The sequence below is a fragment of the Lepidochelys olivacea genome (genome assembly GCF_965140295.1).
Source record: "Lepidochelys olivacea isolate rLepOli2 genome assembly, chromosome: 4".
Lineage (NCBI taxonomy): Eukaryota > Metazoa > Chordata > Testudines > Cheloniidae > Lepidochelys > Lepidochelys olivacea.
The window spans coordinates 134934018-134951035 of NC_140414.1; the positions used below are offsets into that span (position 1 = coordinate 134934018).

Sequence of the window (17018 nt, forward strand, 5' to 3'; positions counted from 1 at the left end):
AACTGCATATTCTCCTAATCCCGCTAGGAGACCATCTACAAGTCTTTGGAAAGTGGCGGGTGCATTTCGCAGCCCGAAAGGGAGTACATTAAATTCATACAGCCCGAGATGTGTGATGAAGGCTGACCTTTCCTTGGCAGATTCATCTAGCGGTACCTGCCAGTACCCCTTGGTTAAGTCCAAGGTAGAGATGAACTGGGCCCGTCCCAGTTTCTCTAATAGTTCATCAGTGCGTGGCATTGGATAATTGTCTGGGCGAGTTACAGCATTTAGCTTACGGTAGTCCACGCAAAAACGTATTTTCCCATCTGGTTTGGGAACTAGAACCACTGGAGATGCCCATGCACTTTCAGAGGGGCGGATTACACCCATCTGTAACATATCCTGGATCTCCCGTTCTATAGCAGTTTTAGCTTGAGGAGACACCCGGTAAGGTTGGACCCTAATTGGGTGAGCATTACCTGTGTCAATGGAGTGGTATGCCCGTTCAGTCAGTCCTGGGGTGGCTGAGAACGTTGGCGCGTAGCTAGTGCACAGCTCCTGGATCTGCTGTCGCTGCATACGCCCAAGGGTCATGGAGAGGTTCACCTCTTCCACACCACCAGCACATTTCCCTTCGTAGTAGACACCTTCAGGCCACTCAGCGTCATCTCCTCCCTGGGCTGTAAACTGACAAACCTTTAATTCTCTGGAATAAAAGGGCTTTAGAGAATTAATATGATACACCTTAGGCTTTCGGTTGGAGGTGGGGAATGCTATGAGATAATTAACAGCTCCCAGGCGCTCCTGGACCACGAATGGCCCTTCCCACGATGCTTCCATTTTATGGGCCTGGAGCGCCTTTAAGACCATGACCTGGTCTCCTACTTTGAAGGAACGCTCTCTGGCATGTTTATCATACCAGGCTTTTTGCTCTTTTTGAGCATCCTGTAAGTTTTCTCTAGCAAGGGCTAAAGAGGTTCGGAGGGTGTTTTGTAGGTTGGTTACAAAGTCCAGAATGTTAGTTCCTGGAGAAGGTGTAAATCCCTCCCATTGCTGCTTCACCAACTGCAATGGCCCCTTAACCTCACGGCCATATACAAGTTCAAATGGAGAAAACCCTAAACTGGGATGTGGTACAGCTCTGTAGGCAAAGAGCAACTGCTGCAATACTAGGTCCCAATCATTGGAGTGCTCATTTACGAATTTACGTATCATGGCCCCCAAAGTTCCATTAAACTTCTCCACCATGCCATTTGTTTGATGATGGTAAGGAGTGGCAACCAAGTGATTTACCCCATGAGCTTCCCAAAGGTTTTTCATAGTTCCTGCCAGGAAATTAGTCCCTGCATCTGTGAGGATGTCGGAGGGCCAACCTACCCTGGCAAAAATGTCTGCTAGTGCCTGGCACACACTTTTAGCCCTGGTGTTGCTTAGAGCTACTGCTTCCGGCCATCGGGTGGCAAAATCCATGAAAGTCAGTATGTACTGCTTTCCTCTGGGTGTCTTTTTCGGAAAAGGACCCAGAATATCCACAGCTACTCGCTGAAATGGAACTTCAATGATGGGGAGTGGCTGGAGAGGAGCTTTGACCTGGTCTTGGGGTTTTCCCACTCTTTGGCACACCTCACAAGACTGGACATAGGTAGAAACATCCTTGCCCATTCCCTCCCAGTGGAATGACCCCCCCAAACGGTCTTTGGTCCTGTTCACCCCAGCATGGCCACTAGGGTGATCATGGGCTAAGCTCAAGAGCTTGGCCCGGTATTTAGTTGGAACTACCAACTGTCTCTGAGGATGCCAGTCTTCCTGGTGTCCCCCAGAAAGAGTTTCCTTGTATAAAAGTCCTCTTTCTACAACAAACCTGGATCGATTAGAAGAGCTGAGAGGCGGTGGGTTGCTCCGTGCCGCCGTCCAAGCTCTCTGGAGGCTTTCATCTGCTTCCTGTTCGGTCTGGAACTGTTCCCTTGATGCTGGAGACATCAGTTCCTCATTGGATTGGGGACATAGGCTTGGTCCCTCTGGAAGCGATATAGGGGATGGAGCTGTTTCTGTTGACTGTGAACCGCTCTCTGCTGGTGCACTATGTTGGGATTCAGGCTCCGGCTGAGCCTCTTGTGTAGGGTTATCGGCTGCTGCCAGTTCAGGTTCGGTGGGGCCCTCTGGTGTTGAGGTTGCAAGTACTGGATTCAGTGCTGGCACGGGGTCTGGTGTTGGTTGTTTGGCTGGTTCCGGTTCTGGGACTGGTTCCGTCTGGGTCTCTGGGACTGGATCCACTACTGCTGTTGCAGACATTGGCCTGGGGTCCAGGTCCATCACCTCTGACTGGGTCCTGATAGAAGTTTCCGGAACAGAGCTAGGCCTCACGGCTTGTTTAGCCTGGTTGCGGGTGACCATTCCCACCCTCTTGGCCTGCTTCACATGATTTGCCAAGTCTTCCCCCAACAGCATGGAGATGGGATAATCATCATAGACTGCAAAAGTCCACATTCCTGACCAGCCCTTGTACTGGACAGGCAACTTGGCTGTAGGCAAATTGAAAGAGTTGGACTTGAAGGGTTGAATCGTCACTTGGATCTCTGGGTTGATTAAATTGGGGTCCACTAAGGAAGCATGGATAGCTGACACTTGTGCTCCGGTGTCCCTCCACGCGGTGACCTTCTTCCCACCCACACTCACAGTTTCCCTCCGCTCCAAGGGTATCTGGGAGGTATCTGGGCCTGTGGACCTCTGGTGTGATTCCGGTGCAATGAACTGTAACCTGTTGGGGTTCTTGGGGCAGTTGGCCTTTACATGCCCCAGCTCGTTACATTTAAAACATCGTCCAGCTGACGGGTCACCGGGGCGAGGTGGGTTGCTGGAGAACGGGGTGGTGGGACGATAAGGGGTCTGGAGGGTTCTTTGGGAGGTAGGTGGGGCTTTGGGCGGCCCCCGGTAATAGGGTGTGGTCTGGGGTGGTCCCTTCTGGTCTCCGCTCCAACTGCGACCAGTTTTCTTCTTCTCTGCCACCTCCACCCATCTGGCTCCAATCTCTCCTGCCTCAATTACAGTTTTGGGTTTCCCATCTAGGATGTATCTTTCTATTTCCTCAGGAACACCCTCTAAGAATTGTTCCATTTGCATTAGGAAGGGCAAATTTACTGGAGATTCAACACTTGCTCCTGATATCCAGGCATCCCAATGTTTTACAATGTGGTAGGCATGTCGGGTAAATGACATGTCTGGTTTCCACCTTAGGGCTCTGAACCTCCGACGAGACTGCTCGGGTGTTATCCCCATTCTGACTCTCGCCTTGGATTTAAACAGTTCATACTTGTTCATGTGTTCTTTAGGCATTTCAGCTGCCACCTCAGCTAAGGGTCCACTGAGCTGCGGCCTCAGCTCTACCATGTATTGGTCAGTAGAGATGTTGTACCCAAGGCAGGCCCTTTCGAAGTTTTCTAAGAAGGCCTCAGTATCATCACCTGCCTTGTAGGTGGGGAACTTTCTGGGATGGGAAGTGGTACCTGGAGAAGGATTGCTAGGGTTTGTTGGTATATTCTGCTGGGCCTTTATCCTCTCCATCTCCTCCACATGCTTCCTTGCCTCCATTTCCCTCTTGTGGGCAGCCTCCTGTACCTCCTTCTCCAGCCGCATGAGTTCTATCTGTCTTTCATGTTCCCTTTGTTTTTCCTCAGCCTGCAATTTGGCTAATTCCAGCTGTAGTCGAGCTGAGGATTTGGCCATTCTAACCTCTCTGTTTTTAACTAACTTTACACCCGAGGTTTAGAAATAAACAAACAAAACTTGGCTGTAAAATTTTGCTGTGCTGGAATAGAATACCTATTCTCTGATAGTGATTGTCAGCCTACAGAAAAAGACAATTCCCTTGTCTCTGCTCTGGGCCCAAATCAAAGCAAAAAACCTCCAACTACTTGGAAAACTGCTTACCCAGCCCAAAGAAAAAAAAAATTTCTTTTCAAACCTGTACTCCTTGTAAAACAAAAAAAAATCAAAATCCTAAAAAAAACCCTGCCACTTTTGTCTCCAGGCAAATGGGTAGAGCACACACCCCCTATTTACTTTTAGGAAGAAAAGAAAAAAAAACCTCTGGGTTGGAAGACTGTGAATTTCCCTGCAGGAGTTAAGTACCCTGCCTCTAGGCAAAGAAAACCTGCAATTCACAAGATAATCCCCTTTTGTCTCTGCTTGGCCACAAAGCAGAGAGAAACCAAGCTGCTTTCAGTTTCAAAGCTGCCTTCTGGACTTCCTAAAAATTCCTTTTTAAAATCTGTATTTCTAGTTCAAAAAATCTCAACTGGATCTCAAAATGATTTCAGGTTAATCCCACCACTGTGCCACCATGTCAAGGTTCCTCCCCCACTCTGAACTCTAGGGTGCAGATGTGGGGACCTGCATGAAAAACCTCCTAAGCTTATCTTTACCAGCTTAGGTCAAAACTTCCCCAAGGTACAAAATATTACCCCTTGGACAGGCCGCTACCACCACCAAACTAATACTGGTTACTGGGGAAGAGCTGTTTGGACGCGTCCTTCCCCCCAAAATACTTCCCAAAACCTTGCACCCCACTTCCTGGACAAGGTTTGGTAAAAAGCCTCACCAATTTGCCTAGGTGACTACAGACCCAGACCCTTGGATCTTAAGAACAATGAACAATCCTCCCAACACTTGCACCCCCCCTTTCCTGGGAAATGTTGGATAAAAAGCCTCACCAATTTGCATAGGTGACCACAAACCCAAACCCTTGGATCTGAGAACAATGAAAAGCATTCAGTGTTTTACAAGAAGACTTTTAATAAAAAATAGAAGTAAATAGAAATAAAGAAATCCCCCCTGTAAAATCAGGATGGTATATATCTTACAGGGTAATTAGATTCAAAAACATAGAGAACCCCTCTAGGCAAAACCTTAAGTTACAAAAAAGATACACAGACAGAAATAGTTATTCTATTCAGCACAATTCTTTTCTCAGCCATTTAAAGAAATCATAATCTAACACATACCTAGCTAGATTACTTACTAAAAGTTCTAAGACTCCATTCCTGGTCTATCCCTGGCAGAAACCAGCATACAGACAGACACAAACCCTTTGTTTCTCTCCCTCCTCCCAGCTTTTGAAAGTATCTTGTCTCCTCATTGGTCATTTTGGTCAGGTGCCAGCGAGGTTACCTTTAGCTTCTTAACCCTTTACAGGTGAGAGGAGCTTTCCCCTGGCCAGGAGGGATTTCAAAGGGGTTTACCCTTCCCTTTATATTTATGACACCTGATATTCTGTGATTCTACGATTCTATGACACAAGCCAAAACTGTACCTTTAATTTGGGACGTCAGAGAGAGTAATTATAAATTGTTACTATTAAACAGTTATGACTTTATGCTCCCCCCTGTCCCCCGTGCTAGTTCCCCTAATGGGAGCTACTCCCTAAGAATGTTAATAGACTATGTTTATTAATATTTATTCCCTTGTTCCGAAAGGGATTAAAATAAACTATAAAGAACAGATGTCTTTTGTGCTGCGAACATATGATGGCATGTGATTGTCCGGCCTCTAACCTCACAAAGCATGGGATTAAAGAATGAGAGAAGGTTACTTCCTGTAACTGGAGGTTCTTCGAGATGTGTGGTCCCTACCTGGATTCCAAACACAGGTGCGCATGCATGCCATGCACTGGAGCCAGAACTGTTCATAGTAGTCTCTGTTGACCTGCACATGCCTCAACCATGTGGCGCATCCAAGGGTTTAAGAGGCTGACACCCCTCCAGTTCCCTCGGACCAGGAAGCAAATGGAGCCCGGAGCATAGGAGAAGAAGGGCGGGATTGGAATCCAGATAGGGACCACACCTCTTGAAGAACCTCCAGTTACAGTAAATAACCTTTTCTTCTTCGAGTGATGGTCCCTATGTCAGGATTCCAAACGCAGGAGAATAGCGAGCAGCGGTCAGTAGGGAAGCAGGCATGAGGGCTCTCGAGAAGACCAAGTCTGCAGGACAGCATGACCAGCTGCTGCATCCATCATCGTTGAGGGGGCAATGGCATAGTGAGAGGAAAAGGTGTGGACAGAGGACCAAGGAGTTGCCTGACATATCTATTGCCACGGAACATCCGCAAGGAAAGCCAACAGGGTTGCACACGCCCATGTGGAGTGGTTATGATGCAACGGGAGATCCATTTGGAGAGGCACTGGGAAGAAAGGGTGCAACTCCGACAGCACTCTGTGATGGCGATGAGGAGCCAGTGGGCCACTCGGAAGTCACAGATGTGGTAGAGATAAAAGGCTAATGCTCGGCAGACATCAAGGGAGTGGAATATGCACTCCACGGGGGAGGCGCATGGCTTAGGGTAGAAGACCAGAAGGTGTGTACTCTGGTTGAGGGGGAAGGAGGAAGTCACCGTGGGCAGGAACTCAGGGTAAAGACGTAAGGAGACCCTGTCTTTGTGGAAGATGGTAAATGGCAGATCCGCCATCATGGCGGCCAGTTTGCTGACGCATCATGCGGAGGTGATAGCCACTAAGAAGATCACCTTCATGGAAAGATGGGAGAAAGAGCAAGTGATGAGGGGTTCAAAGGGAGGCTTGGTGAGGACAGAGAGAACCAGATTCTGAACCCAAGAGGGGATAGGCCTTCGTACTAGGGGAAAAGCATTGAGAAGGCTGCAGAGGAAGCGGGAGGTTATCGGATTGGTGAAAACGGAGAAGCCATCCACAGGAGGAAGAAAGGCACTGAGTGCCTCCAGCTGGATGCAGACTGAGAAGTGAGCGAGGCCTGACTGGCAGAGATGACAGAGGTAGTCCAGAAGAACAGGAATGGAGACAGAGCCTGGAAAGATGTGATGGCAGCGTGCCCATGAGCTGAAGCGGTGCCACTTAGCCATTTCAGTGAGGATGTCTTAGATGGGGTCAGAACAAGCCTGGTCTACATGCGAGCCCCATCCAAATACCAGGCCGTGAGGTGGAAAGGGCTCGGATTGGAGCAGGAGGGGCTCGTCCGCTGGAGAGAGGAATCTCGGAACAGGCAGGGGTCCAGAGCGCAGCGGAGAGCCAACGAAAGGCAGCATGAGCTCATCTGACGGCATCAGGGGTGATAAGCATGCCAGAGTGCGCAGGACTGGGTGGGACAGGCCAGAAGGTCCTGGCGGTGTCGACCGCGCCGAGGGCGAAGGAGGTGGCCCAGGTGCCGAAGCAGAAGACAGTGCCAGTGGCGTACAACGGCTTTTGGAACAGGAGCATCTACAGCTGCACAAGACTTCTTGCCTGACCTAGCACGGCTCGGGGAGGCAACACTGCATTTAGAAGCTGTCCCCATCGGGTAACCGCTCTTATGCTCATGCTTCTTGTGCATGCAGTGGGGTTTCGGCAGGTGCAGCAGTGCTGCACGGGAGGGGCCCAGTGAAGTGCTCACCACCGGTGTCGAGCACTGTTCCAGCAGATCTGGTGGAGCCATGTCCGGTTATGCACGTGGATGCATTGCTCCTCCATCAGATATTTGCAGAGGTAAGGTTCACAAGCTGCTCGAGTCCGGGCAACGAGAAACAGTACAAGGCAGTAAAGGCAACGAATGTGCTCGCCTCTCACTGAAAAAGTAGCGAGGGCACAAGTCACAGTTCTTGAAGCTGCTTTGTTGGGGCATAGTCCCCAGGCCAGGGAGAAAGAAACCCCTGAAGGGGAGAAGTCCAAGGAAAATTAACTAACTACTAAAAACTCACCATATACAGTAGAAACAAAGAGCAGTTCTCTTGGCAGGGGTTCCAACTCTGGCCAGGCGGCAGTAAGAGGGAACTGTAGTGGCGTCAACCCGCACAGCCTCTTACCGCCTCAGACATACCACACAGTTGACACACAAAGCACGTGTGGGTCAATGGACACTACTCTGATCAGTTCCGGCACCAGCACATGGCACGCATGTGCACCTGCGTCTGGAATCCAGATAGGGACCATTACTCAAAGAACAACCTTGACTTAAGCGTTAGTTCACATGAAATGCAGCTAATGGAGGACTAAGCCTCCAAGGTGAATGCAACATCCAGCACTTTTACACTACTTAACAGCATCCTTTTTTTTGCAAACTCAGCTTATTCAAATGTACCATAAGTGTATGTATTGCATTTGTCTTTTATTTTAAAGCTACAGAATCCTGGAGTGTGCCAGATGCTTTACAATTAAAAAAAAAATACACAAAAATACAAAGCAGCAAGCAATGTCCCTTCATTAAAGTGCTTACAATCAAGATTCTGCCAAGATAGAGTAATACACAATAGAGAAGAAGGGATGAGAAAAACAAAGGCTACAGTAACAAGGTCACACATTTAGTCAGTTTTGCTTATACGCACACGCAGTGTGTTGCGTGAGGTTTTTTGTTTTTTTTAATAATTAGACATATGTAGGTCAATCAAAAATTGCACAGAATTTTACAACCCACCACAGAAGTTCTACGGAGACAAAAAATTGATTTTATATCATTATTGCTGCAAAAAAGTTTCAATTCACCTGCTATTGCTTCTGAGAAGGCACAGCCAAGGTGTTTTAGACTGATGGAGTCCTAGACTGATGGAGTCCTTGCCAATACTCAGCTATAAAAAGTGCATTTTCCTAAGAACTCATGATTTTTTCATATATTTTTACCCAGAACAGAATAAATAATGTTAATTAAGTACTTTCTGACAAAGACTATTGTATAACAGTAATGTTACAATGTCAATAGCCTGTTTTGTCATGTTAAAACACAAAACCAAAAAATGCTATTTGGTCATTGATATCTTAGAAACACTTATACGATAAAGAATAAAAATATTTTTAAATTGACCGTTACAAATGCATATCGTTCTTGTTAGTTAATTTGAATAATTTCTTGTTATTAGGAAATCTGGTTATTGATTTTTGAGGTTTAGTTGTTCATTTATTCCTATGGAACAAAAGCCAACCATTACAATTTATGGATTTTTATACACAATAAATAAATATTAGTTGTCAGTCACTTACAGTAGCGTAGATAATTTTTAATAAATTAATGACTATATATTTGGTTTCTGCATGTCAGAAGTAAATATACAGTAAAGCCAAGATTTTCACAAATGAGTGACTAAAGTTAAGCTCTGAAGTCTATATTAGGCATCCTAAATAATACCTAGATTGTTAGAAGTGCTGAGCACCCAGCAGCTCCCATTTGACTGTCTTTGACATAAACCTATTCAGTATATGCCAGCCAGACAGCTATTTTAATAAGTTCTATGTGAAAAGCGAAGTTTGCTAATCCACATGCTAGTAAGCTATAAAAACACTGGCAGGTTCTCCACACTTCACAAAGATTTAATGGCCCACACTGTGATGATGTGCCTTAATACAAATATATATCTTTATTTTTTTATATAATTTAGCATTTATACTAATATACTACTAGCTATGAAGTATTATCAAATTAGAACTAACTACAAGGGACAAACATTTTTGGTGCAATATTTTTTAAAACAATTGTGTTTAGCAAGTAAATGAACAATGGGAAAATTCAGTGATCTACAATGCATTTCCACTGTACTCTATTTTCATCAAGTATGACACTATGGAAGCGTCTTGGCAAGATGATTTATTGGACACAAAATAAAATTGATATTCCAGGGCTTGCTACTAAATTCTTATTGGGAGGTGGGGAAATGGGCTGTGTATATTATATATACAAAGAGAGACAGAGGATGGCATCTTGAAAAAAATGACACAGGCACCCAACTTCCATTGGATCTCAATGTGATTGGGTGCTTAACTCCCTTTGGCAGATGTGATGATCCCATTCCCTAGGCTTTTATACCACACATCACTGAGGTATCTTCAGTGCTTACACCCTGCAGCATGTTTGATTAAACAGCAATTTAAATCTAATTTATCATGACAGAGACACACTTACTTGAGAGTACCTTTTAAAAACCAGCTTGGTCTTTTCATCTTCATGTGTGACCAGCTTTGGTTGATCACTTTTCAACTTCACACAATTATCTTCATCACTCAGCATTGCTGTAAAGAAAAACACACCACTTTAAATAAGAATCCTGTTGCTATGCATTCAAAAAGCTTCTGAAGGCATTCAATTACTATGAGCAATTAAAGTGGAAAGTTTCCTGGAATAGATCCATGGTTTTGTTTACCCTGTTGTCAATGGTGAATCGCAGTTTTAAATTTCTGTATTGTTGAGAATCACTTCATCCCAGTGGGTTGCAATGAATGTATGAATTCATCCCAGTCAACTCTCAACTGTATTGCTAGGAAGCAATTCTAAAAATATACAAGTGTTACTATTTACAAAGCATAGATTTCATGCGAATTTATATAATAGTAAATGCAACATTTTGAACTATATGAATTACATTACACAGAAGTTGTATAAAGCTATCACAGAACAGAATAACTGACTATAGTCTACATTTACACTTTATATATTACACACACACACAAGCCTGATCTCCTATCCAAGGCAATTATTGTATCTCTAAATTCTATTCAGCATTACATACATCAATGACAACATACAAGAAAGTAATAAAATATTTAAAGTAGGGAGCCCCTGTAGAGACAGGGCAGGTGTGATGTATTAAATGACCAAGTTTCGAAAAGAATGTCTAAACGGAGGGTAAACCGAAGAGTAGGTTTCAATGGATTTATAAGAAAGCAGTGTTATCTAAAATACAGATAAATATTTTAGTTTATCCAAGAGCAGCTTAACAGGTAACTTGATCACAGTCTATAGGAACCTATATGGGGAGAATATCTGTGATAGTTAAGGACTCCTTAAATCTAGTAGAAAAGGGCATAATAAGATCCAAAAACCGGAGGCTGAGGCCAGACAAATTCAGACTAGAAACAAGGTGCAATTTTTTAACAATGAGAATAACAGACCACTGGAGCAACTCAGTCACTTGAACTCTTTAAAATCAAGAATGGATGCCTTTCCAAGGAACACTCTAGCTCAACCAGAAAATTACAGGATTGATGCAGAAAGTCAGCCTGGATAGTCATAATGGTGCTTTCTGACCTCAAAAACTATTAATAAAAATTGACCTCCTCCTCTGGAGTGGCTTAGTGTTTTCTGTTTCTTAAAGATAAATTGTGTCTCCTACACAAGTGTAATTTTCCCTATTCTACGTTATTTCTCAAAGATTCTGCTGCTATTTTGCTTGGATGTGAAAACGCTGTGCTGTTTAACTGCATTTACACACTGCAGGTATCATTTTGCAACACGTCTGTATGCTGGTGAAGTGCTCAGTCTCCCCTGTTTAGCCAATTTGAGTATTAAGAGACTGAAAATATTTAAAAACTATCTTCAAGATAAATCTTTCTTAATTTGTGGGTTTTTACAAACTGATTTTCCATGGATGAAAATTCTATTACAGAATCTTGTGCAGTTTCTGATTCTGGTATTGATGTTTTATGTTAAGAAATGTACTTACTATCATCAGTCTCTTAAAAAGAAGAGAGAAGCCCCTGGCTGCCAGAACCCCTAGCCACCTACCCCCACCACAGGAGCCCCGGGGCGGCTCAAGCCAGCCGACCAACCCAAGCAGCCCCAGTCTGCTCTGCCACAGACGCCCCAGCCCAGCATCCCACAGCAGCGGCTGCAGCCAGGAAAGGCAGAGCCTTCTCTGGTCTATTATACCTGCCGCCCATGATAACAAATGATGATAATAATTATGCCATGGTCTTATATAACATTTTTCATGAACAGACTCCAGAGCACTTCACATTATTTAATATATTAATCTTCACACTACCACAGTGAGCTGGGGGGAGTGCTATTATCCCCGTTTTACTGATGGAGAACTGAGGCACAGAGAAGGTAAATGACTTGCCCAAGGTCACACTGGAAATCTGTGGCAGAGCAGAAAATTGAACCTATGCCTCCCAGATTATAGACTAGTGTCCTAACCACTGGACCATCCTTCCTCACAAAATATCTTCACACATGGCTCTTGGATCTATTTCACATTTAAACAAAAAATATTCTCACATAACTCAGTGGTAAGACAAGAGTACTCAGCAAATTGAAGCATCCTCAGCTAGAAATGTTTTTACTTTGCTCCTCAAATATCTGCTGACTATACTGACTGTACAACAGTGATTTACTTATGCAGTTTGAAATGGCTGTGGGAGGAGGTAAACAGATTCAGAGCTCTTTCCTCATGTGCTTTGTAAGAATACCAGCCAGTTTGAGCACTCTTCTTTATGTTGTCGTAAATATAAAGGGAAGGGTAACCACCTTTCTGTATACAGAACTATAAAATCCCTCCTGGCCAGAGGCAAAACCCTTTCACCTGTAAAGGGTTAAGAAGCTCAGAAAACCTCGTTGGCACCTGACCCAAAATGACCAATGAGGAGACAAGATACTTTCAAAGCTGGGGGGGGGGAACAAAGGGTCTGTCTTTCTGTGGGATGCTTTTGCCGGGAACAGATCAGGAATGCTCTTCATAACTCCTTAAGTTAGTAAGCAATCTAGCTAGAAATGCGTTAGATTTTCTTTTGTTTAATGGCTGGTAAAATAGCTGTGCTGAATGGAATGTATACTCCTGTTTTTGTGTCTTTTTGTAACTTAAGGTTTTGCCTAGAGGGATTCTCTATGTTGTGAATCTGATTATCCTGTAAAGCATTTACCATCCTGATTTTATACAGGTGATTCTTTTACCTTTTCTTTAATTAAAATTCTTCTTTTAAGAACCTTGTTAGGATATAGATATTCAGGCCTGTCTGCAAAGGCCTGTACTTTAAGAATTTAGGTGTATTCTTATCACTTGGCTAGTTCTAGAGGTATAGAAGAAAGAATCAAAATCACTGTTTGCTGGTGTAAGGGCCTTCTCTTACTGTGACAGTCTGAGGCCCTGTGCTTAGGCTAAGGCCTTTGGCTGAGCAGCAGAGGCAGCCATAAACTAGGAAGTGAACAGTCACATCCTCACATTCCAAACTAGTCACATTGAAATAAGGTGCTATTGGGCTGTTAGGCACTATCAGGACAGGATTGTATTCCTATCACCTCCAGAGAAAGGGAAGTGCCTAGAAAATGTAAAAGGAAACTTAGTTTGATAGCATCCTGTCTGGCAAGAACTCACTTATCAATAGCTTGGATGTGAAATCCTCACTTCTGTATTGTTTTGTCATTATAGTTCCCACTTTGCTCTTGTTTGTCTGTATAATCTCTGTCTGGTTCTGTGATTGTTCCTGTCTGCTGTATAATTAATTTTGCTGGGTGTAAACTAATTAAGGTGGTGGGATATAATTGGTTACATAATCATGTTACAATATGTTAGGATTGGTTAGTTAAATTTCAGGAAAATGATTGGTTAAGGTATAGCTAAGCAGAACTCAAGTTTTACTATATAATCTGTAGTCAATGAGGAAGTGAGTGGGTGTGGGTGGGAGGGGGTGGGTGGGGGATATGGGAACAGGGAATGGGGGTAAGAAAATTGGAATCATGTTTTGCTAAAGGGGGAAATGGGAACAGGGAATGGGAGTAAGGAAGTTGGAATCATGTTTGGCTAAGGGTAGGAATGGGAACAGGGACACAGGTGTAAGGCTCTGTGGTGTCAGAGCTGGGAAGGAGGATACTAAGGAAGGAAACTGGAATCATGCTTGCTAGAAGTTCACCCCAATAAACATCGAATTGTTTGCACCTTTGGACTTCTGGTATTGTTGCTCTCTATTCATGCGAGAAGGACCAGGGAAGTAAGTGGGTGAAGGAATAAGCCCCCTAACAAACCTGATTGATTTTTCACTGTTCTTAAGATCCAGGGGTTTGGGTCTGTGTTCACCTGTACCAATTGGTGAGGATTCTTATCAAGCCTTCCCCAGGAAAGCGGGTATAGGGCTTGGGGGGATATTTTGGGGGAAGACGTCTCCAAGTGGCCTCTTTCCCTGTTCTTTGTTTAAAATGCTTGGTGGTGGCAGCATACGGTTCAAGGACAAGGCAAAGTTTGTACCTTGGGGAAGTTTTTAATCTAAGCTGGTAAGAATAAGCTTAGGGGGGTCTTTCATGCAGGTCCCCACATCTGTACCCTAGAGTTCGGAGTGGGGAAAGAGCCTTGACAGTGAAAAACAACATATTTTCCCCTAACCTCATTCTGAGCAATGGCAGAGCCTTTTTTACTGATTATTTTTAAAAAAATCCACCTGAGGCAAACATCCAGCATGGAAAAATTCATCCTCAATGGTTTAAGTTTGGCAAACATATAAGCAACTGAAAACAAGGTCTATACTGGAAAAAGTAGGTAACTTTAACTATAGGTCTTGAAGCCGGTTAGGTTTTTTTGCCCCACTGCTCCCCTTCCTTGGAAGGCTGTTCCAGAACTTCACTCCTCTGATGGTTAGAAACCTTTGTCTATTTCAAGCCTAAACTTGTTGATAGCCAGTTTATATCCATTTGTTCTTCTGTCCACTTTGGCACCCAACTTAAATAACTCCTCTCCCGCTCTGGTATTTATCCCTCTGATGTATTTATAGAGAGCAATCATATCTCCCTTCAGCCTTCTTTTGGTTAGGCTAAACAAGCCAAGCTCTTAGTGTCTCCTTTCATAAGGTAGGTTTTCCATTTATCAGATCATCCTAATAGCCCTTCTCTGCACCTGTTCCAGTTTGAATTAATCTTTCTTAAACTCCTTTCAGCATGACGCACTGTAGTCTCCCCTTTATCCAGTCCCTTACCCACCTTTCAATTCTCATATTAATCCCCATCTTCTCCAATTTAACTAAATTTGCCATGTGGAACTGTATCAAATGCCTTACTGAAATCCAGGTCCATGAGATCTACTGCATTTCCTTTGTCTAAAAAAAATCAGCTATCTTCTCAAAGAAGCAGATCACGTTCATCTATTGTAGAGTTGGACACACTACCTATTGTAAAACTATGTTGTATTTCATCCAAATTCCCGTTTATCTCTATATCCTTAACTACATTCTCTTTCAAAATTTGCTTCAAGACCTTCCATACAGCTGAGGTCTTGGAACAAATTACTTGCAGGCCTGTAGTTTCCCAGATCACTTTCTTCCCCTTTCTTGAAAATAGGAACTGTATTAGCAATTCTCTCGTCATAGGGTATGTCCGCCAAGTTTACAGATTCTTTAAAAATCCTTGCTATTCGGCTTGTAGTTTCATGTGCCAGTTCCTCTAATATTCTTGGATGGAGATTATCTGGGGCCCCCAATTTAGTCCCATTAAGATGTTTGAGTTTGACTTCCACCTCAGATGTGGTAATTTCTACTTCCATATCTTCATTCCAATAGCCACCCTGTCGCTACCCCTAAATTCTACACTAGCCTTATTAAAAATTGAGGCAAGGTATTCATTTAGGTGTTCGGTCATGCCTAGATTATCCTTAATCTCACCCTATCCTCAGTGCTTAGTGGTCCCACTTCTTCTTTCCTTGGTTTCTTTTTATTTAAATGGCTATAGAACCTTTAACTATTTGTTTTAATTTTCTTTGCAAGGTCCAACTCTGCTTGGCTTTTGGCAGTTCTCACTTTTCTCTACTCTTTCTGATTTCCAAGAACTAGCTTTCCTTCCTTCCCATCTTCCATTCCTTATAGGCTTTCTGCTTTCTCTTAATAACCTCTTTTGAGATGCTCGCTCATCCAGTTTGGCCTACAACTCTTCCCTATGACTTTTTTCCCCTTGCTTGGGATGCAGGCTTCAGATAGTTGTGGTCCAGTCTACTTCCCTAACTAATTCCCTTAATTTTTTAAAGTTTGGCCTTTTGAAATCAAGGATCCTAGTTGCAGATCTATTTTTGTTTTAAGTGCAGGTATCTCTTTGTTCTTTAACATTAGGCTTGGAAGAATTAGATTTTTACTGGAAACTGTTAGTGTAGGAAAATAGGCCCACATTAGAACTGCGTAAACTATGGTTTTAAATTGAGTTTGAATATTAGCACAGGTGATAAAACCAAAAGCATGTGACCACATATAATGAAATCATGAGAAAGAAGAGTTGTTTGTGTTAAACTTGTAGTGATCCTTGAAATACCAGCATTATCTTATTTAAGGTTGAGCTGAGGTAATGGAAACACAGAAAACATGGTTAACTGGATATCAGGTACAGTGTTCAGTCTTAAAACTCCCTCATCTGGCTTCTGCAAAGGTCCAATAACAAGCAGTGACACCACTTGTTTATTATAGTGTGTAAGAAGCAAAGTTTTCTAGGGGTCTCTTTGACAGAGCTTTTCCTTACCCCTCTGGAGTCATGCCATGATGGAAAGGCATCTCCTGGGCCTGATCCTGTTAAGAGTAGCTGGCCAATGTTTATAACTGTATTGTTGCTAGAAAGTGGTATAGAAGTGCATATATGCTTGTATTTGTAATTTTGGATGTAACCAACACCAACTGACCTCTGGACAAATAAATGAATGCTTGTGTGGAAACTGAGTCATGGTAAACCTTAATAAACTTATTAAAGAAATTATTTCCAATAGTTGGTAAATGTTGCCTTCACTGTATGCACACAAGCCAATTAAAAATATTTCCATAGATGATCATCCAGATTTACAGATAGGCAAAGAAAGAAAAATGCTGCTGAAGAACTAGAGTTTGATTTAAAGATAGTTACTTTGTATATTTTGACATGTGATGTTGACAATTTTTGATTTAACAGTTATAAAGCTTTAACTTTCTGAATCTCAACATCTAGTCATTAAATAACTATTGTCTGACACCCCACATAATTCTCCGCAACTGTGAAAATTTAAATTTGATAAAAATTGAAGAAAATGCTTAAAACCCATAATTTTGCACAATTGTGAACATTTAAACGGATAAAAATAAAAAATGCTTAAAAATAAACATTGATAATATCAATCAAAATTACAAAACAAAAAATCAAACTGTGCCAAGCCTATTTTCATTATATGCGGCCACAAGTCTTGAAAAGTTCCAAGACGCCAAGTAGTCAGAATGAAAGTTGGAGGGGAAGCAATGCAGTTCAAGGGCAGCAGCTTGGTTGGAATCCCAACCCTGGAAGTTACTCAGAGAGGTGAAGGCACAATTCTTTTTTCTTCCTCCATTTCTCACTTACTACCCATTC

The 17018-nt window shown here is 43.1% G+C and overlaps 1 protein-coding gene across 10 annotated transcripts in view; it reads right to left on the reverse strand.

Moving 5' to 3' along the window:
* ST3GAL5 (ST3 beta-galactoside alpha-2,3-sialyltransferase 5) overlaps window positions 1-17018 on the reverse strand; it is a 103591-nt gene that overhangs the window by 27770 nt on the left and 58803 nt on the right. For 4 of the 10 annotated variants that reach the window (XM_084626001.1, XM_084625996.1, XM_084625999.1 and 1 more), the window contains one exon: window positions 9883-9979. In XM_084626001.1, the coding sequence (XP_084482127.1) occupies window positions 9883-9977 (95 nt within the window). In that variant the 5' untranslated portion in view covers window positions 9978-9979. Of the gene's footprint in view, window positions 1-461; window positions 663-9872; window positions 9980-10110; window positions 10238-17018 lie in introns of those variants that run through there. The other 6 variants (XM_084626005.1, XM_084626003.1, XM_084626002.1 and 3 more) reach the window with 4 other exon arrangements.